Source organism: Bos indicus x Bos taurus, chromosome X, assembly GCF_003369695.1.
Source record: "Bos indicus x Bos taurus breed Angus x Brahman F1 hybrid chromosome X, Bos_hybrid_MaternalHap_v2.0, whole genome shotgun sequence".
Classification (NCBI taxonomy): Eukaryota; Metazoa; Chordata; class Mammalia; order Artiodactyla; family Bovidae; genus Bos; species Bos indicus x Bos taurus.
This window is the reverse complement of record NC_040105.1, coordinates 19,746,385-19,767,643: the sequence shown is the minus strand read 5'-3', so window position 1 is coordinate 19,767,643 and position 21,259 is coordinate 19,746,385. Positions and strand designations below refer to the sequence as shown.

Sequence of the window (21,259 nt, the reverse complement as noted above, 5' to 3'; positions counted from 1 at the left end):
TCTCCTCAATCTTTTTTTTTTTTTAATTTTCTCTGCACACAACTAAATTATTTAGATGCTACTTCCACACCTCACCAACTTCGAACCTGCCAGCTTCTTTCTCCTCCTCCCTTCCAAACTGCAGGTCCAGAGTTCTCTCTCCCTCTCTAACCAGTGACTGCCCCAAATGTACAAGTTCTCTAGTTTTTCCCCTGGCTTCTACAAAGGAACACAGAAGGCCATTGGGAACGGCCTGAATTAAGCTGAAAAGTGTTTAAGGCTTCAAGCAAGGGCACTTAGATTGAGGGAAGTGCCAAATCTTCCAACCTCATCGTTACCCTCCTGACAGCCTAGAAAACCCACGTTCAATGAGAACAGGTGAGTGTTCATACATGCTTGTCACCAAAAACTCAACTTAGCGGCTTAGTGACCTTGAACCACTATTTCTTCCCCAAGCCTCACTCTCCTCACCTCTAAGTTGTGTATGCTAGAAACTTCACTAAGCCCTAAAGCTAGCAGGCTAATTACTCAACAAAACCTTTTTAGCTATCTGCAATCACCATTTCATCTTCTGATTCTCCCCAGCCATCTCCAGCCCCACACCAGAAAGGAGCGAACTAAGAAATGCTTTTTTCTCCTTGTCACTTCCCCACCACCCAAATAGCCTGATACTACTTAACAACCTTGCAGTGTTTTACAGAAACTCCATTGAAAAGTCCGGGGCGGGGGAGCCCTACGAAGTGTGCACTGTCCTCCATTGTTACCATAAGGCTCAGAAAGGTTGAGAAAGTCACAACCAGAGCCAGTCAAGACACGACGCAAACGTAGGTCTTCCTTCTGTCCCTAAAGTCTTATTTTTTCCCTCTCATGTTATGCCCTTGGAAAACATTTACATTGGGAGAATGCTGAGTGAGTACTCAGAAGTTAAAAAAAAGGGGGGGGAGGGGGCTGAGGGAGAGAAAGTGTGAAAGTAATGTTTTCAACAGTAACAGAAAAGATGGCTCTAGCTTCAATGAGGAGGAAGACAGTGAAAAAGCAAGACCTGGGTGAGACCTCCAAGTGGGACGGACGGGAAGCGCAGATTCAAGTCTGCGGCACTCACAGGTTTAAAAGCCACCAGAAAAAAAGACCAGCAGTCCTACCCCTCCCCCCACCCCCACCCCGTGTTAGAAGCACCAGAAAAAGGCGTGCAGAATACCCTTCGTCTCCACGATTCCTGCAGTCGGTCCGGACTTTCCCAGCCCTCTGTTCTGGCCGGCTCGCGGTCTTCGAAGCCTCCCTGATCCCGAGACTTAACAGTTCCCGCGCTCGGACCTCAACCCCCCCACCCCCGCCCAATAATAATATAATCATCGTTTCCTTTTCCCCTGCCCCGTTCCTTTCCGGGGGAATCTGTCTCCTACGCAGTTGTCTGAGAATTCTACGAGCGCGGCGCGGTCCTGCCCCAGGCCGGCTCCCACGAGGGGAGCCCCTGCCCCCGGGGAATTCGCCCGCCTCAGGGAACTGGGAACGGGGAACGGTCCTGCGGTCCGGCCCCCGCGCGCGCCCCCACCCCGGAGTCTTCCTCCCGCGCGGGGGACGCGAGGGGACCCCGACGGGACCCCGACGGGGACGACCGATCCCTCGTGGGACGCGGGTGGACGACCCGGGCCCCGGAGGCCGGCTCGGTCCGGGTCGAGGAGGGAGCCGGCGCGGCCCCTCAGGGCCCCGCGCTCCCGCCGGGACCGAGCGCGGCGGGAGGAGGAGCGCGGCCTCCGCGCGGGCGCCGGTGCACGCGGCAGCCGGGGAGACGCCCGCGCCGGAGCCGGGGCCGCGCGGCCGTCCGCATTGTTCGGCCCGCGGCGCGCGCCCCGCCCGGCCCCGCCGGCCCCAGCCCGCTCGGCGGCGGGAGCGACAGGGCAGGTGGCGGGCGCGCGCCCTCACCTTTGGCGCCGAGCATGAAGTCGAGGGTGCTGTGCCGTGCTGCTGCCATAGTGAGGCGAGGCCCTGGGCCATGCCTGGGGAAGACGGCCGGGGAGACTGGGGGGGCCGCGCGGCGTGTCAGGCTGCGGCCGGCGGGGAGTGCGCCGCGCCGGGGAGGCCGAGGGTAGGAGGTGGGAGGGGCCGCCGGGAGCCACCCGGGGCGCCGGGGGCGGGGTCGGGCCCGCCTCTGGGAGGGAAGAAGAGAGGACGACCGCAGCCCGGGACTCGGAGCGCCGGGTGTGAGGCCGCGCGAAGGCAATGGTGGAAACGTGGGCGCCGTGCTCCCCGGCGTGCGTCACCAATGGCCGCGCCCCGCGCCGAGGATCGGGCGGGCGCTCCCGCCGTCCGTTAGGTCACCTTAGGTTTAAACAGCGCAGCACGACTTCCGGGGGGCCCACCCCCCGCACTTCCCCCAGACCGGCCCCCAAGCCCAGGCCCCTCTGATTTCCTGGCCAAGCCAAGAAAATGAAATGCTTGGATCCACCCTGGAGTCTAAAAGCACTGCCGCCTTTTTCTTAACTCTTCAAATGCTACAATTTAATCCATTAGAATTGTCATTTCCATTATCATCAGCCAGGGCCAGCTCTGCGTTTCAGCACCGAATAGAAAGCTCTTGGGTATTACATGTTAGTTACCTACGTTTTTTGTGAAAAATGGGCACCGGGAAGAAGCAAGTGAGAGGCAAACTTGGTTAACGTTAATTTGAAAAATTACAGCTTCTAGAGTTGCTCGTCCATCACTGATGGCTGGCTCTGTTCATGGCAGTGAACCTTTCTGCTGCGGGCTTCTCTATGACTTCAGGGTTCTAGCTGGTATTCAACAAGATGTGCAAAGGAGAGGACATCAGTATCTGGGCACTAAAGCCTTCTTGATGACACTATCACTGGGCAAAGGCCTCCATCATCATATCAGTCCTCTGTGCCTCTCCCTGCATTCCCAAGTTCCTCAGGAATTGCTGAAATGGCCGGACAAAGTCTAGATCAGTGAGCTCTACCACCTTGTTACAAGCCCAGGGCGAACCTAGATATTAAACTTTTCTCTTCTGCAAACACTCCCTATTGGCTATTTGCCAAGTCCTTCACCTTTCTTCAAGAACTGGGCCAATTTCTTCATCAGTGGCCTTCGATAGACCATCCTGTTAAGAACTGGATCTGCTTTCAGCCCCCACATTGATTTTCTCCTGCCCAGGCCACCTGTTGGTTGCCCTGAACGGTTTCCTTTCATCTGTGGATCCCAGGGTCCTCAATTTCAGTAGCTATTCTGCTATCTTGGCCTTCAGTCTCTTATCTTCAGACTGCAGCTCCTGTTTGCTTCCTGGAATGTTCTCCAGTTCTGGCCATTCCTCTGGAGTTAGGGCCCTGGGAACCCAGTTGTCCTTCTGCCATGTTGCAGGGGCAACAGGGCTCTGACAGGCCTCCTCAGGCTCAGAAGGGTCCTGTACTTGGTTTAACTTTCTGCTCTCACTGTCTTGAAATTGTTAATAAATCTTGAATGAGGGGCCCCTTGTTTTCATTTTGCCCTGGGCCTGCAAATTATGTAGCCAGTCCTGCTTAGCAGCTTGTGTCTTGGCAGGACAGCTGACAGCGGCCAGAGCTAGTGCCCGGCCTTGACTCTGCAGGTACAAAACAGACAGAGAGGAAAATCAAGACACTCTGCCATTAACTCATCAGACAGCCACAACAAAAGCAGAGTTTAACAGAAATGCTTCATAATGTTAGCATAGCATCAGAGATAAATGGAGCCAGCATTGTTGGGGTAATTTAAGCATGTTTACAATGCCTGTATCACCTACCAACTACAGGATCCTGGCAAGATTGTTAAAAGTAGGACATGGACAGGAATCAAAGGCTTGAGGCCTTTTTAAATACCTCCAACTGGGCTGTGAGTACCTATCTGGATTCTGGAAGGTGTTCTCCTTGCCTGGGTTTTATAATCTAGGCCCCTCGCTTCAAGGCCTGTTAGAGGACGAATAATCACTTTGTGGAAACTGTTTGTGTTAGAGTTGATTGGTGTCTTCTGTGCAACTGTGGTCACATCAGAGAATTCAGCAACTTATCCTGCAACAAAAAAGCAGAAGAGGGACTTCTTTGGTGGTACAGTGGCTGGGGTGTGGCATCTAGTTCCCCAGTGCAGGGGACCTGGGTTCCCTGGTTGGGGAACTAGATCCCACATGCCATGACTAAAGAGCCCACATACTGCAACAATCTGACCCAGTACAGCCATTTTAAATAAATAAATTTTTAAAAAACAGAAGAGACTTACCCAACTCCAGCCTGCATTTTCGAAGCAACTTCCTCATCATCAACAAAATCTTGGCAATGGTGAAAATGTAGACATCATGGATTAATGTCCTCTTGACTGCCCTCATCTATTCTTGGCCCAAAGGAGTCCTGAGACAGAGAAAAGCAACGCCTGGTATGTGACAAAAGCTGGCCAGGCACTCTCCTGTTGAACACAAACAATTCCCCAGAACTCCAACATCAGACGAGGGCACTCTGAGTTCAAGATAGGACTGAACAAAAACAGGACCACTCCGGAATCTTGTGAGAACACGGAGCAGGAACTTGTCCAAACCACCAAAATCACCGAATGTCCCTGGGTCCTGGCTCCTAGGAGTGACTTTGGCTTCTTCACCAATCCCAGCCTTAGTCTGGTCTTCCTCCTGCTCTGTAAGGTTACTAAGACACCCCATCAGGACTCAACCCTGCTTCCTGACAGCACCCAATCCAGAGCAATGCCCAGCTTCCATCAGCGTTCCCCAGAGAACCCAAGCCAGGCCCCACTGCTACATGTGGTCCTTCCTGAGCCCTCTCTCTCTGTGATGCCCATGGATCCCCACACTGCAGGGCTATTCCACTGCAGGTGTTGCTATGGGGTGGGGTGGGGAGGGGGCGCAGTGGTGGTGGGTGTAAGATGGTGACAATAAGATTAAGTCAGTACTTAGAGGGGAAAAACTGCAGGTGACCCTCTTTGCAAAATGCTACTCACTGTGAGACACTTCTCTCATCTAAAACTCATGTTGCAGGGGTCCATCTGCTTATAGGCAGTCATGCCAACTTGCACGTCGGCAACAGTTTGTAAAAACTCAGAAGAACCACACTATCCTGCACAGTTAATAGCAGTAACTACCTTCTGGGAAGAAGAAAATCGAAAACAGAAAAGAACTGTGTTAAAAAGGAGAAGGCAGTGGTGGTGGCAGGGAAGTGGGAGTGCTAACTGGACACCTCCTCGGGCTAGAAGAACCCAGAGGCCACCTATTGGGCTACAGTCCAAACCTTCCTTGTGCAGAGAGGTAGGGGACCGGCGGGGAGCGCTACCCAGCAGCCCTTTGTTTTACTGTTTTGTTTTTTGCTTTTTCACCAGTTCGCTTGGGACCCTTGGAGACATTCTGCCTCCCTCCCTCCTGTGTACAGCTGTGGTGAAATCACTTCCTTTCTTAAAAACAAAAAAGAAGAACTGGCCTTAGCTGTTAGGGTTACAATGGCTGACAGAAATCTGGATCACTCCCCCACCATTTCTCAGATGAATGTGAGCCTCGCCTAGCTAGTTAAACATGATTTAAATTTCTGATTAAAAAGAGTATATGTCCGAGAGGGGCCTGGAATCCTTGATACAATGATTCTCAACTTGGCTAGACACTGGAATCACCTAAAGGACTTTAGAAGCTCTTGCTGCTCCCTGAGCCTGCAGCTTAGGCATTGGGTTATTAAAATAAATATATAAAAACCCAGGCGATTCCAATGTAAAGTGAAGTGTGACACTGCCAGATCCCAAAGCATTGTAAACCCCATAGATAAACCCACAAGGATGGCTCTGATACAAGTAAATAAGGACATTCAAAAGCCAGAAAATAGCAAGTGTTGACAAGGATGTGGAGGAATTGCTGGTGGGAGTATAAAATGGCAGAGTCATTGTGGAAGACAGTTGGGCGATTTCTCAAAACACTACACATACAGTTACCATGCAACCCAGCAATTCCACGCTTGGTATATATACCCAAGGGAATGGAAAAACAGGTGTTCAAACAGAAGCTTGTACACGAGTGTTTACAGCAGCACTATTTACAATAGCCAAAAGGTGGAAACGACCAAATCTCCATCAACAGATGAATGGATAAACAAAATACTATTCAGCCATACAAAAGGAATGAAGTACTGATAAATGGCACAACACAAATGAACCTTGAAAACATCATGCTAAGTGGAAGATGCCAGTCACCAAAGGACAAGCACTGTATGATTCCACTTGAGATGTCCAGAACAGATAAGTCCATACAGACAGAAACAGGGCTAGCACTTGCCAAGGGCTGGGGGAAGGAGGGAAGTGAAGTGCCTGTTTAATGGGTGCGGGGTTTCCTTTGTCAGGGGATGAAAATGTCTTGCGATTACATACAAGTGCCCAAATTGTAAATGTACTAAATGCCAGTGAGTTTTTCACTGTAAAATGGCTAATTCCATGTTATGTACATTTTACTTCAATAAAAAAAAAAAGAAGACTAAACCAAATTTGTAAGGTAAAGCTCTGTAGAAATTTTTATTAAGTGAACTACATCACCCATAGCAAATTTTAAGTAAATGCCTGATGGAATGGACTTGAAGTGAGAAAGTGAGATGTTTGCAAAATGGAGCAGAATTGAAGGCTGCTGTGAAACCAGCCTCACGGTTGTGGTTTTCCCAGAGAAGAGCATCCTTCGGCCTCAAATGCTAATTTGAATCTTTACAACAACCTTAAAAGGTAGGTACAATTATCCCCATTTTACTGATGGATTAACTGAGGCACAAAGAGGTTATGTAGCTATAAGTGCTGGGGCCAAGACTCGAACCTGGGCAGGTGGCTCCAGAGTCTGGCTATCTACCCTTTCATGGTGCTGCCTCTGATCATCCTGCCGGTTGTCTCAAAGCATCCCCATTTTTCTTACAACTCCCCAAAGCTGAGGGGCATAAGTCGGCCCGCCTCCCACCAGCAGACGCTCCCTCTCCATTACAGAGTATGCGATTGGAGAAGGTGTCCTGTCTCCCTCCTCTCTGGAGCCATCGCCTATCTCTACAAAACAATTTCTGGGGTGAATTCCTACCAAACCTCCTACTAGCTGTGTGACAGTGGACAGGTTCATCAACCTTTCTGTGCCTCCTCTTCCCCTCCACCACCCCACAGCATTACTCCAGTTTGAGAAAGCCTGACTTAGAGGGAAAATTGGAAGCCTGAGGCTCTATTGCTCAGCCCGGAGAAGACACACAGGGCCAAACTTTTTAAAGAAAACCTCCTTGAGACTCTTTACAAAGTGCTCATTGCTCCAAGTGAAATGCTATCCAGGGACTTCCCTGGTGGTCCAGCTGTTAAGACTCTGCGTTTCCACTGAAGGAGGCACAGGTTCAACCCATGGTCAGGGAACTAAGATCCTGCATGCCTTGCTGGTGTAGCCATAAGTAAATAAATACTTAAATTGCCATCTGGAAAAAAAAAGAAAAGAAATGCTGTCCAACCCATCCCATTTCCTCCTTTCTTCTCATTTCCAGCAAAGAATGACGCCTTATGGGGAGGGGAGACTAAACTGTTGTAAGGCATTACCTAAGTGCCGATGCCCAAATAATGACACAATCAAAATTGTTACCAAGAAAATAAAAGAACATGTTTTGGTCCCAAAAGTAATGCCCTGGCTTCTCATCTGAATGCAGCATTCACTACAGCTATACTCAATGCCTGCTTAGTTGCTCAGTTATGTCCGACTCTTTGCAACCCCATGGACTGTAGCCCACCAGGCTCCTCTGTCCATGGGATTTCCCAGGCAAGAATACTGGAGGGGGTTGCCATTTCCTACTCCACACAGCTATATTCAAAGGTGTAACTAAATTCTCAACTGTTAGCACTGCTGCTGCTACTGCTGCTAAGTCACTTCAGTCGTGTCCGACTCTGTGTGACCCCATAGATGGCAGCCACCAGGCTCCCCCATCCCTGGGATTCTCCAGGCAAGAACACTGGAGTGGGTTGCCATTTCCTTCTCCAATACATGAAAGTGAAAAATGAAAGTGAAGTCGCTCAGTCGTGTCCGACTCTTTGCGACCCCATGGACTGCAGCCTACCAGGCTCCTCCATCCATGGGATTTTCCAGGCAAGAGTACTGGAGTGGGGTGCCATTGCCTTCTCCGGTTAGCACTAGTTACATATATATAATACATTTCTGTTGTCAAACAACTATCTGCTACTCTGCTAAGTCACTTTAGTCGTATCTGATTCTGTGCAACCCCGTAGAGGGCAGCCCACCAAGCTCCCCCGTCACTGGGATTCTCTAGGCAAGAACACTGGAGTGGGTTGCCATTTCCTTCTCCAATGCAGCAAAGTGAAAAGTGAAAGTGAAGTTGCTCAGTCATGTCCGACTCTTCTCGACCCCATGGACTGCAGCCTACCAGGCTCCTCCGTCCATGGGATTTTCCAGGCAAGAGTACTGGAGTGGGGTGCCACTGCCTTCTCCGTCAAACAACTATACTTCAATAAAAAAATTGTGATAAACAATAGATACATACTTTTCTATCATATTGATTCCTTGCTTCCTCTGTCTCTAGGGAGGTAGCTTGCAGAATGGTTAGGATCACAGCCTTTGTCAACCACCCTGGTTCCTAATTTTGATTCTTCCATTTGCTTGCAGGTGACCTATGGCAAATGATCTAATCTTTCTAAGTTTCTTCAACTATGAAGGAGGTATTGCAACAGCATCTCTTTCACATGATTGTTCTGAGGATTAAATAAATTAGTAGAAGTATAATAGCGCTTCAACAGTGCCGGGCACATAGACCACCCCATGCAATGATCAGTTATTAGTGAGTTAAGACTAATGTTTAATTGGTAGTTTCCTTTGCCCCAGTCCAAATGGTGAGTATCTGGGGGTTTAGAGGGCAACTCCCATTTCAGTTAGGGGAGAGGTAAAAGATTTGCAAAGCTCACAGAGGGTCCACTTATCTTAAATGTATTTGCTACAACTCAGCAGTCAGAGATAGTCCCAGAAGCTGACTGCACTGGGATTGGACATAAGCCACCATTTTGCAGCACCATGCCCTTTCATCTGCTGGGCATTTGAGTCTTTGTCCTCACCTGAAACACCTCCTTTCTCCCGTGGAAAAGCCACACATGAGCATTCAAGGGCCAGCTCAAATGCCACCCTCATCCAGGCAGAGCTGACTGCTCATTTGCTTGTTCACCTGTGTTCCCACAGCTCATTGGTCAGCTCTCCAGTGAAGAACTTCCCATCTTGCATTAGTGGCAGCATGCTAGTGCTCCTCCAACTAGACCTGTGTTTCTCTCCAGCCATCACTTCTCAAATGAGACAACAATCCAGAAAAAGCACAGCCCAAGTTTAGATGCTTGTTAGTGAAATGAAGGCTCAGGGAGAGGACTGTAAGCAGTTAGGGTAGGGGTCCCCAGAGAAAGAGAATCACCCATGGCTTTCTTGAAAGGAGAGAAGTCATTTTTGGCCTAAGCCATTTTGCGATCTAAGCCTGGCCACAATGCTTGCCCTTGAACAGGCCTCAGTAATTCATGATTGCAAGGGAAGTGAGGGGATGCAGGAACAAAGGAAAATCAGTCAAGAAACAATAGCTCAGCAATAAAACAGAGTCCCAGTTCCTCCTTAAGGGATATACACAACAATCTGATACATTATCTTTGAGTTCTGTGGGAGCTAAGGCCCGCAGCCAGGTGGAGGATGGAATGAAGATGTTGACCTTTTCTGATCCTTAAGACTTCAGTCACCTAAAGCTTGAATTCTGTCAACCCTTGCCCCAGTGCTATGCTAAATTATTCTCTGCCCAATTCACAAATATGCATGTACCCTTAGTTTAAAACTTCCCATTTGGTCTTTGGGGAGACACTGCTTTGGGAAAGATCCCCGGTGGGTGTTCTCCTTACTTGCTGCAAGTAATGACTCCTTCCTCCTCCTGATCGATCTCTGGCTTGGCTGTGTCTTTTGACTTGACACCCACCAAGAGATGAACTCAGTTTTTGGGTAACAGGACTCTGGTGCCCCAGTTCCCAGGCCAGGGTTCTTTTCTTTAAACTCCATTGTCCTTGTGTGCAGCTTCCATTATTGAATGTCCACTATGGACCATAGTATTTGTAAAGTACTGTAGGTTCTTTCTCATTCAAGTTTGGATCGCTCAGTCGTGTCCGACTCTTTGCGACCCCATGGACTGTAGCCCGCCAGGCTCCTCTGTCCATGGGATTCTCCAGGCAAGAATACTGGAGCGGGTTGCCATTCCCTTCTCCAGGGGAACTTCCAACCCAGGGATCAAACCCAGGTCTCCTGTACTGCAGGCAGATTCTTTATCAAATGAGCTACCAGGGAAGCATATGTCATTTCTAATCCTTGCAACCCAACAAGGTTTATCTCCTATTTAAAGACAGAGACACTGGGACTTCCCTGGTGATTCAGTGGTTAAGACTCTGTGCTTCCTCTGCAACGGGCATGGATTTGATCCTTGGTCGGGAAAGTTTCACATTCCCTGTGGTATGGCCAATACGTAATAAATAAAAGGGTTTGTTATTAAAACATAAAAATGAAAAATAAAGACAGACACTGAGGCCAAGTGCATACAGGGGTCAGTCTGACTCCAAAGTCAGGAGACTTCTAGTCTACGGTGTTGCCTCTCAGTCCTGGAAGTGAGAACAGAAAAGAGCACTGAATGGTTCATTTAAAACTCACTCATTCTACATGCAGATAATTGTTGTTTTAAGGAAAGGAGAGAAGAAAAGGAGAGATTACATTTTGGCATGCAAAGGCAAAACAATAAATATTCTTTTTTCCTGTTCCTGGATCCCATTACAGCTTCTTCAAAGCAAGTGAATTTATGCATGTTGACACAGCTCTTATTTTAAAATCTTCTTTGGCTCAGTTTTCAGCTTCTTCCCCTTGGCACAACCAGTCCCATGACTCCCCTCTGTCAGGCTCTGAGAATCTGCCCAAAATCATTATGCAGCAGTTACTGTTAAGATCCATGCTACAAAAATAATTCACTTCTCTCCAGTATGCCATAGGGGTTTCTTCTGTTTTTACAGTATATTACGTAGTATAGCACCATGTTAATCATAAAGGTCTTGGACTTTAAGGATAAATTAATATTTTAAAAATAGATTTGCAAATATATAGTTTTCTCATTATTGTCTGAAATAGTATATATATATATATATATATATATATATATATGTGTGTGTGTGTGTGTGTTTTGCTCCCACTCCTGCCTGCTGGGTCTAAGTATATTTTGTTTTGATCTAAGTATACCAGTTTTCATTAAAACTTCACAAGTAAAAATGAATGGGTATTATTTTAAACTTGCTTCCTTTAAGAAAAAAACAGATTATTGCGCTTTGGTTATTTGCAATTAATCAAAACTAATTCAGAAACTTCACATTATCATGCTTGTGCGAAATAGAAAATCATACTGCAATGCAAGATGCCTGCCAAATGGGAAAAATAAAGCTCAAAAAACCTTCCATTGCTGTTATAAAACAATGGTAAGATCTCCAATCGGGCCAAACCAACATCATATGCCTCCCGCTGGGATGTACTGAGAAGAACCCAACATCCTTACTGTGGTCTTTTTTGCCAAAAATGAATCTAATCTACTCATGAAGAAACATCAGATAAACTAAAACTAAGGGACCTTCCACAAAATGAATGACTTATATTCTTCAAAAAATGTCAAGGTCAAGAAATACAAAGTCAAGTTGAGGAACAGTTCCACATGAAAAGAAACTAAGAAGACCAGACCACTAAATCACAATTTGTTAGTCTGGACTAGATCTTGGACCGGGAAAGAAAAATAGAAATAGGAGACATCGTTGGAACAACTGACAAAAGTGAAACAAGGACTGTGGATTGAACAACAACAGCTTTATCACAGTGGTAAATTTCCTGACTTTGATCAGTGTACCGTGGTTGCATAAGAGAATGTCCTTGTTCTTAGGAATTACAGACTGAACCATTTGGAGTAAAGGGCTATAAGGTCTCCAACTAACCAGTGGTTTGCGGGAAAACAAAAACATGAACGTAAAAATAAAGAGAAAGAGAGTGACTGATAAATAAATGGAGCAAAATATCAACAGTGGTTGAATCTGGATAAAGGCTATAAAAGAATTCCTTGTACTCTTTTTTACAGCTTTTTAGTGCATGCATTTAAAATTATATCAAAATGAAAAGTTACCAAAAACACTGAATGTGTAAAAAATGTAAGAATATAAAAAGAAGGAAAAAAGAAAAGCAATGCTCCTGAATCATATATGACACAGCAGCATCTTAGACATGTTTAAATCTCTCAGTAATAGACAAGCCTGACTTCAGGGAAACAGTCTGCCTTTTAAAGTGCAGGGTTGAGAAAAACAGGAAGGGGCCTTTTTGATACTTGCAACCCAGTGTTCCCAGAGTTAATGAAGAAACAACCACCACCCAAGGGACAGGTGCCTTATCTAACCCAGTCACTCTCTACCAGGCCTCCAGGCCTCAGCTCACCTTCACTGACAGCTTTGACACCTGTGTGACCTCAATGCCATGCTGCCTCATCCTGGGTGGAGTTTTGGCTTCTCTGGGAAGATTCAGCCACCGCCCTGCCTCAATTCCTTAATCTCAACTCCAGTAATTCCGGATACTTGGGGCGGGGCAGGAGGAGGAAGCAGCTTCGTGGAAAGGCCATTGGCCACTCCGAGTATATGTGCTGTACCCATTCTTTGATCATATGAAGACCTTCAGTCCCCAAACCACCCAATTTCCCTTCACTGTATCACTCACCTTATTTCCTTATTCTCTCTATGGTTAGTCATCACATCCTCAGCCTCTTAAGCCCTTGTACTTTGTCCCTGCAAACTCCCAACCCTGGATCAATCTAGCCTTTTGCTTCTTCTGGTCCTTCCCACTTGTTGCTCAGGATAATGGGGAAAACCTCATGTTGGTGCTGACTGGTATGTGCGTGCACACACATGTATATGATTATGGGACTATTTCCCCCAACATGATTGGGCTTCCACCTTATTTGACAATCTTTTCTCATCTTTGGTTTTTTTTTTTTTTTTTCAATATTTATTTATTTGGCTGCATCAGCTCTTAGTTGCAGCTTATGGGATCTAGTTCCCTGACCAGGAATCAAACTCCAGGCCCCCTGCATTGGGAGCATGGAGACTTAGCCACTGGACCACCAGGGAAGTTCCTTTTGATTCTTTTATTCCTTGAAATTATTCCATATTGTTGAAATCTCCTTTTCCCATAGTTCCCATGACATTACTCTCTTTGGGTTTCCACTGCTTCTTTGCCCTGCTCTCTGTCGTCTCTCTACATGTTGAGTTTCTTCAGGGTTCTACCTTGGCATGTCTTCTTTCCTTATCCTGAAGTTGATTCTCAAACCTGGCTGCATATGAGAATTGTTACAGGAGGCAGGTAGCTAGGTATGAGCAGAGAAAGGGGTGTGTGAGCCAGATGGCAGGAAACGACACAGCTTGTAAACAGCAGGGGTCCATGGGCAGAAAAGAAAAGCAGGACCTCCAGACTACAGGAAAGCACTCGTTTAGGGGGTGAAAAGTGTCCTGGAGGCAGACAAAGAAAGGTGGGCAAAGGTGAGAATCTCCAGCATCTGAATGTTGACTTTTGCTCTTATGTTATCATTACAATATACTTAGCCTTGCAGATAAGAAGTACCCATCATGCACCGAGGCCATGACACTTCGAATCAAAGCAAAATAAGGACAAAAATCCCTTCTCCCCTCTGGAAGGTGGCAACGGGATGAAAATCAGGGACTATGACCCCCCTCCAAACTCACCTTCCCCAATGAATATTCCACCCCTTCATTTGTACACCCCACAAAACCAGCTTGCCAAAGAAACTCAGGGCAGCTATTCTCCTGAAACTGCCCACTCTCATCTCCAGAGCATACTATCACTTAAATCCTCACTTTACTAACTTACCTGACCTCCCTGTCTCATTTCTGAATTTTTTCTGAGACAAGAGTTTTTCAATGGGAACAGAATCACCTGGGAAATTAAAAAAAGTTATCATGCCTGGGTCTCATCCCTGATTTGATTTGTTGGTGATATGGCCTGGGCATTGGGATTTTTCAGTCCCTCTGAGTGATTGTAAGGTGCAGCCAAGGTGGAGAACTTCTTTATCAAGGTTATCTCACCTACTCCTACAATTCTAGCCACCTAGATGCAGAAAATTGCTAAATCTCCATTCCTAGCTCCCACCTTTTCCCTCGAGCTTTGGACATGTCTACTGGTTATGCTCACACCTTACAGCTGCTGAAGCTAAGTCGATTCAGTCGCGTCCGACTCTGTGCGACCCCGTAGACGGCAGCCCACCAGGCTCCCCCATCCCTGGGATTCTCCAGGCAAGAGTACTAGAGTGAGGTGCCATCACCTTCTCCAACACCTTACAGAGTCAAAGTCAAATGACCAAACTGAACTCTTGACCTTCCTCCCCTACTTGATCTTTCTCAAGTCATCTCAATCTTGAGGTATTTACATGTCAGAAAATAGTGATGGTCTGTACCATCACCATTCACTGAGCAGAGCACATCAAAAACTTCAGACTCATTCTTGACTCTTTACCTTCACTTCCCACACTCTACAAATCTCCAAATTTTTCTTAAATCGATCTCATCATTTCCCCTACCCCTTATTCCCAATTACTTACATTTGAGTCTTTTTTCTATTTGGCATAGTAATAACTGGCTTCCTGCAAATGGTGCCCCACAGGCTTCAACAGTTACCTTTCTGGAATACAAATCTAATGATGAAAAAAAAACCCTTTGCTAAAACTCTTCAATGGCTGCCAATTGCCGACAGCCTAAAGATCAAATGCTTAAAGATTTCTCACAGGGACTTCCTTGGTGGTCCAGGGGCTAAGAAGACTCTGTGCTCCGAATGCAGGAAGCTCGGGTTCACTTCCTGGTCGGTGGAACTAGATCCCACATGCCACAGCTGGCACAGCCAAATAAATTTAAAGGAAAAAAAAAAAGGACTTCTTACAGTCTGGCCGTAGACTTCCTTTTTTGACTCAACTGCTATCATTCTTCCAAAGACACAGGCTCAAAACCTGGTGAGTTACTGCAAGTCTCAGACATGTCAAGGTCTTTCATGACCCAATAATGTTAAGAAAAATTATCCAAAATTTGGGAATAAGATTACTTATCAAATAATAAAATAACTGTCCTGTGCTCTTTCAATGTCATACTGGAGGATGTCAGATAATATGATTGTGTTACCCCATGCAGAGCAGTGCTGTCCAGTGGAGCCGCAAATGCAATTTAAAATTTGCTAGTAGCCATAATAAAAAATAAATAAAAGGAAACTAGAAAAATAGATGTTAATAATGCATATCACTTTACCCAATATATCCAAAATATTATCCTTTCAATATATTAGAAAAGAGTACCCCAAATCATTTTCCTTCAACATTTGCATCTGCCCTAATAAAACTAGTTTATTTTTTTTAAGAATTGATTTGACTTTAAAGTTAAAGCATGTCAATTTCAAAACCACATCTGTCCAAGTTAAGCAAATGCACTAATTTGTGTCTACTTGGTATTCTTTTTTTTTTTAACTTAGTATTCTTAACATTAAACCCAAGGGGTACTATGCTTTTTGAGAAGCAATTCTACATTTGTCAACATAAATGAGGCATTCTTCAAATTTTCTTCCAGTATTTACAGTCTATTTATAGAATGCTATTACAATTAAAATCTTCTATACATTGATTCATGTTAGAAAAGTGTATAAAATTACTGTTAATGCTTTGAACCATGAAAAAATTTCCACTTTAACGTAAATTCTTATACCTGTCTAGCTAAATCATAAGCTTTTCCTTGGACTTTCAAATTTATCTTGTTCATATGCAGTGTGAAATCCATGAGAAAACATGTAAGACACATTGCCTGTTCTTAATTATTGTTAATGAATATTTGGCAAGAACTACTTTTGTTTCAAGAAAATCTTGAATTGGAGTTAACAACACAGTTAAACTTTGTAAAACTCTTTGTGGCTCAAGCAAGAAGCATTGGTAATAAATACAAGATCATTAAATTTACTGTCTACTTCTTTCAACACTTCCATGAACTGGTGATGAGTCACAGCATTTGCATGTATATGCTGAACAATTTTAACAACTGTATCCATGACGCTTTTCATAGAGTCTGTTTCAGAGAATGGAGCACAAATATTTTCAGTATGTATCATACACTGATATGAAGTCACCAGAAAAACATCAGTCTCTTGTTTTTAAAAATCCAAGAGATCCAAAATTTTGACCTAACAGATGGAGTACTGATATATTTTTTTCATATTTAACTGAATTTCTTCTTTGACAGATGTAAAAGATTCAAAAATATCTATGCCACAATTTTTTAGGCTATGAATTGGTATTTTTTTGCAAATACAACAGTACTGTGAGACAAAACACACCCAAAGTATTAATAAGACAGTGTCCTGTATCACATGAATCATCGAAAACTAAAGAAAAGTACTTGCAATATTTCCAACTTTTGAATCAATTAATCTTGGATACTGTTAGAAAGCTCTTGTATTCTACAGACAATTATTTTACAGTTTAATTGAAGATCATTCTCTTTTTTTCAGAATATCTTTTTCAGTCTTCCCTTTATATTTTTAAAACAGAATTTCCATAACAGAAATAATTTATTTTACTATCACTATCTAAAACTGTTTTCCTTCATGTGTAAGAATCCAGCCCATTATAAAGCTAACCAACATTAAAAAAAGATAGCTGGCCAAAGGTACAAGTTCAGAGCCTGTGATCATTTTTTTTAAACAGTTTTTATTGAACAGTCATTTTGAATGCAGGCAACTAATTTTATTGACTCTTTTTGAACTATGGACTGCTCTCATCAAACTCACTCTGTACTTACTGAAAACGTCTCTTAATATTATCCACTTTACTATCTTTAAACAATTTTTACATAATAAACAGCTTTTAAATCTTGGTCTGCTGCTGCAAATTACATGAAATTTACATGAAATACCCTCTTCTAATCTGTTTTTCTTTCCTTTTCTGGTATTAATGCTAGTATCCACATCCCCATTAAATTCTGCCTCAGTAGTACATCTTTGTTTTAAATTTAAAAATTAGTCCATACTATTTTTTAATTTAAAAATAGCTTAATTACATTATCGTCTAAAGTGTAAGTATTTCACAAAGGTGTCACTGTAAACGGTGCTCTCTATATAAAATATTCAAATAAACACATTTCAGTGTAAACTTAATATGTAGAAAAAATCATTTAAATAGAGTCCATTCATTGACACTAACTAGTTGTATGATCAGTTTACATGCAATATTGGAGACGATTCTCAGAATTCAGTACAGTAATATTCACCTGATGTAACAAAGTGAAATGTAGTCCTACTGAAACCAAGTTGAATTTAATGGGAAAATATTTTACATTGCTTCAGTGTTAAATTTAAATTAAAGCTGAGTAAAATGTTTATAAACAACTAAAACTTCAGTTTCCTGGTCAGTCACACTACCCCATCAGGTGCTCAGTAGCCATGGGTGGGTAGTGGCTATGTATTGGTTAGTGTAGCCAAAGAAAAATGTGACTTTATTAATTACTATTGATTAGGGTCCAGACTCTATGAAGTTACATATTTATATGTTAACTTGAAGAAAAGATTGGTAAGATTGTGAGTTCGTGCGTGTTAACTCACTTTAGTCGTGTCTGACTCTTTGTGACCCCATGGACTGTAGCCCGCCAGGCTCCTCTGTCCATGGGATTCTTCAGGTAAGGATACTAGAGTAGGTTGCCATTTCCTCCTCCAGGAGATCTTCCTGACCCAGGGATCAAACCTGCGTCTCTTATATCCCCTGCTTTGGCAGGTGGGTTCTTTACCACTAGTGCCACCTTTGTGAGTAAACTGTATATATTTTGGTCCAGTACAATTGCAAAGAATTTCTGCCCAATAAAAATAACACTAATAGTTGCATTTATATCTAACTTTGTAGTTTAGTCAGCAATTTTATTCCAACATTTTTCCATATAGTGCTACCCTTTAATTTTATATCCTAGGAGAATATGTGATGATGTAGAAAGATGATCATATTGTTACTGCTGCTGCTGCTGCTGCTGGTAAGTCGCTTCAGTCGTGTCCGACTCTGTGCAACCCCATAGACGGCAGCCCACCAGGCTCCTCTGTCCCTGGGGTTCTCCAGGCAAGAACACTGGAGTGGGTTGCCATTTCCTTCTCCAATGCGTGACAGTGAAAAGTGAAAGGGAAGTCGCTCAGTCGTGTCCGACTCCTAGCGACCCCATGGACTGCAGCCTACCAGGCTCCTCCGTCCATGGGATTTTCCAGGCAAGAGTACTGGAGTGGGGTGCCATTGCCTTCTCCGATCATATTGTTAAGTGAGAAAAAAATAGGTTACAAAAGAAAATATAGATTAGTCGTATTTTCATATATTTTTATGGAGAAGGCAATGGCACCCCACTCCAGTACTCTTGCCTGGGAAATCCCATGGACGGAGGAGCCTGGTAGGCTGCAGTCCATGGGGTCGCTAGGAGTCGGACACGACTGAGCGACTTCCCTTTCCCTTTTCACTTTGCTGCACTGGAGAAGGAAATGGCAACCCACTCCAGTGTTCTTGCCTGGAGAGTCCCAGGGATGGGGGAGCCTGGTGGGCTGCCGTCTATGGGGTTGCACAGAGTCAGACACGACTGAAGTGACTTAGCAGCATATATTTTTAAGTATATACATTCTGGAAAAACAGTAAAGATATAAACAAAGATGTTTACCATTACCTATGGGTGGACTCATACCTGATTTTAAAATGTTTTTTCTTGGAATTCCCTGGTGGTCCAGTGGTTGAGACACTTCACGCTTTCACTGCAGGGGGTGTGGTTTGATCCCTGATCCAGGAACTAGGATCCCACATGCAGCAAGGCCAAAAAAAATGTAATAATAGAAAATAAAATATTTTTCTTTGTCTTCTTTTTTAAAACTACAGTTTATATAAAGAGAAATTTCAAAATATTTTATAATTTTAACACAGGTTCACTGCAGGAAGCCTTTTCTTACTGCAGTTTAGCAACACTGGTAATCCTAGGTACTTGTCAGTTAATTCAAGTATCACTTTAAAAAATATTTATATATTTATTTGGCTGCACCAGGTCTTAGTTGCATGTGGGATCTAGTTTCCTGACCAAGGAACAAACCTGGGCCCCCTGTATTAGGAGGGCAGAGTCTTAGCCACGGGACCATCAGGGAAGTCCCAAGTACCACCTTTCTAAAAAAATGTATTTATTTAGTTTTGGCTGCGCTTGGTGTTCATTACTTGGTTCCAGCTTTCTCTAATTGTGGCGAGCAGGGGTTACTCCCTAGCTGCAGTGCGTGGACTTCTCATTGTGGTCATTTCCCTTGTTGTAGAGCATGGGTTTCAATAGCTGTGGCACCTGAGTTCAGTTGCCCTGTGGCCTGTGGAATCTTCCTGGACTAGGAATTGAATCCATGTTCCCTGCATTAACAGGTGGATTCTTAAGCACTGGACCACCATGGAAGTCCCAATTCAAGGGCTACTTTTAAAAGTGATGATGATGGTGATGACACTGAGCCTGTGCAATTAATTCTCTGTCTTTTCTATAACTATGTTAGGTTCTTTTGGCTGCTTACTGAGATTCTGTGCTTTTTTTGCCCTTCCCTATTCAGTGTGCCTAAATTGTGAATATTTTGACAATGCCTTATAAAATAAATACAACTACAAACACATTCACATTTACATCAGGGGCTCCCCAGGTGGTGCTGGTGGTAAAGAATCCACCTGCCGATGCAGGAGAATTAAGAGACATGGGTTCAACACCTGGGTAGGGAAGATCCCCTGGAGGAGGGCATGGCAATCCACTCCAGTATTCTTGCCTGGAGAATCCCATGGACAGAGAATTGTGCAGCCCAGAGGGTCACAAAGAGTTGGAGACAACTGAAGCAACTTAGCGCACAAAAGCAGAAATTAAGAGACATGGAACCAAGAAGGCAACGTAGGCCCAACTAGTTTTATACAGTGGGATGTTCATCCTGACTAGGAAACAACTGCATTGCTGTGAAAGAGAGAAGCGAGGTCCTTAATAGACTTTCTCTCAGTGGGCACCGGATCCTAACTCCATTTAGACGGCTTAAAATAAAAAGACTGCTCTTTGCTTTTCTTCTTTCTCCAAATCTCATGATTTGGGGTCAGAATCACCAGTTGGCAAACCTACACAGAATTTGTTTTAAGCACAGACTCTGTTGAACTACAAATAGAATCAAATGTTTTCATCACAGCCGGATTTCTACCTTTTTATGCCAGCTGTGGAGTCCACTTGCTGGGTAATCAGTTACCAGAGCTCACCTTCTGTCTGTATTCCAACGGCATTAAGGCAGGTATTTCCACAGAGAAAAGTGTAACTCTGAAGTAGAGTCCCTTGATTATTACTGTTATGGTGGTCTTAAATCCATGTGGCAAGAGTTATTGAAGAAAGAAGATGAGACACCCCACAGATTACTTATTAATTATAATGAAGCAATTGGGTAGACAAGATTTTAGCCAAATGATACAACTTTTCATCACTGTTAATAGGGCAAACTGATATCATATGCCTATGATATGATGCCATGGGTGTCTGGGTTAGCCATTGCTGCCTGGTAAACCACCTCAGAAGTTAGTGGCTTAAAATAACAATTGAGGGGGACCTTAAAATTGAATAAAACAGAAACCAATGAACTAAAGCATTTTTCAAGTAAATAACATGATAACATTGGGGAGGGAGTATTAATCCTAGTAACTTTGAGACACAGAATTTGCACCACAAGCCCTCAGACTAAGGAGAAAAAACTCTAAACAAATACTGAACTCTCTAGTAAGAAAGTTTTCTTTTAGGTAGACAAAAGTTCACAATTCTGAAACTTTCTATGATTAAGCCAATAAATAAATATATTCTGCATAATGGGATCCAGGTTTTTCTGTTTCCACAATTAGGGAAAAGAGGGAGAAGTTGACTGAACATTGCTGTGTTGGATGGGAAGTAGAGATATCAGATAGATCGATACAGAAATGGATATAGTTGTGTGTGACTGTGTATATGTGTTCATTACATTTATACATCTATTTCTCAGCTCTGTCTGCTGAGATGGTCTAGAAGTAATGATTCCAGTAACAATAAACATACCTAGGACCTAGATCATAGCTTTCAAGTAATATTCTCCACTAAAAGGAACGAGGAATCCTTGGAGAAATGACTGGAGTAAGGAGAATACAAACTGAATGCAGATTATCTGTGCTAAAAAGTAAAAGAGAGCTCAAAAAAT

The 21,259-nt window shown here is 44.0% G+C and overlaps 1 protein-coding gene across 1 annotated transcript in view; it reads right to left on the bottom strand.

Moving 5' to 3' along the window:
• Positions 1–2,232, bottom strand: part of SMS (spermine synthase) — a 50,368-nt gene extending 48,136 nt beyond the window's left edge. The window contains exon 1 of the mRNA XM_027533792.1: positions 1,903–2,232. Coding sequence (XP_027389593.1) covers positions 1,903–1,951 — 49 coding nt within the window. The 5' untranslated portion in view covers positions 1,952–2,232. The remainder of the gene's footprint in view (positions 1–1,902) is intronic.
• Positions 2,233–21,259: the final 19,027 nt, after the last annotated feature.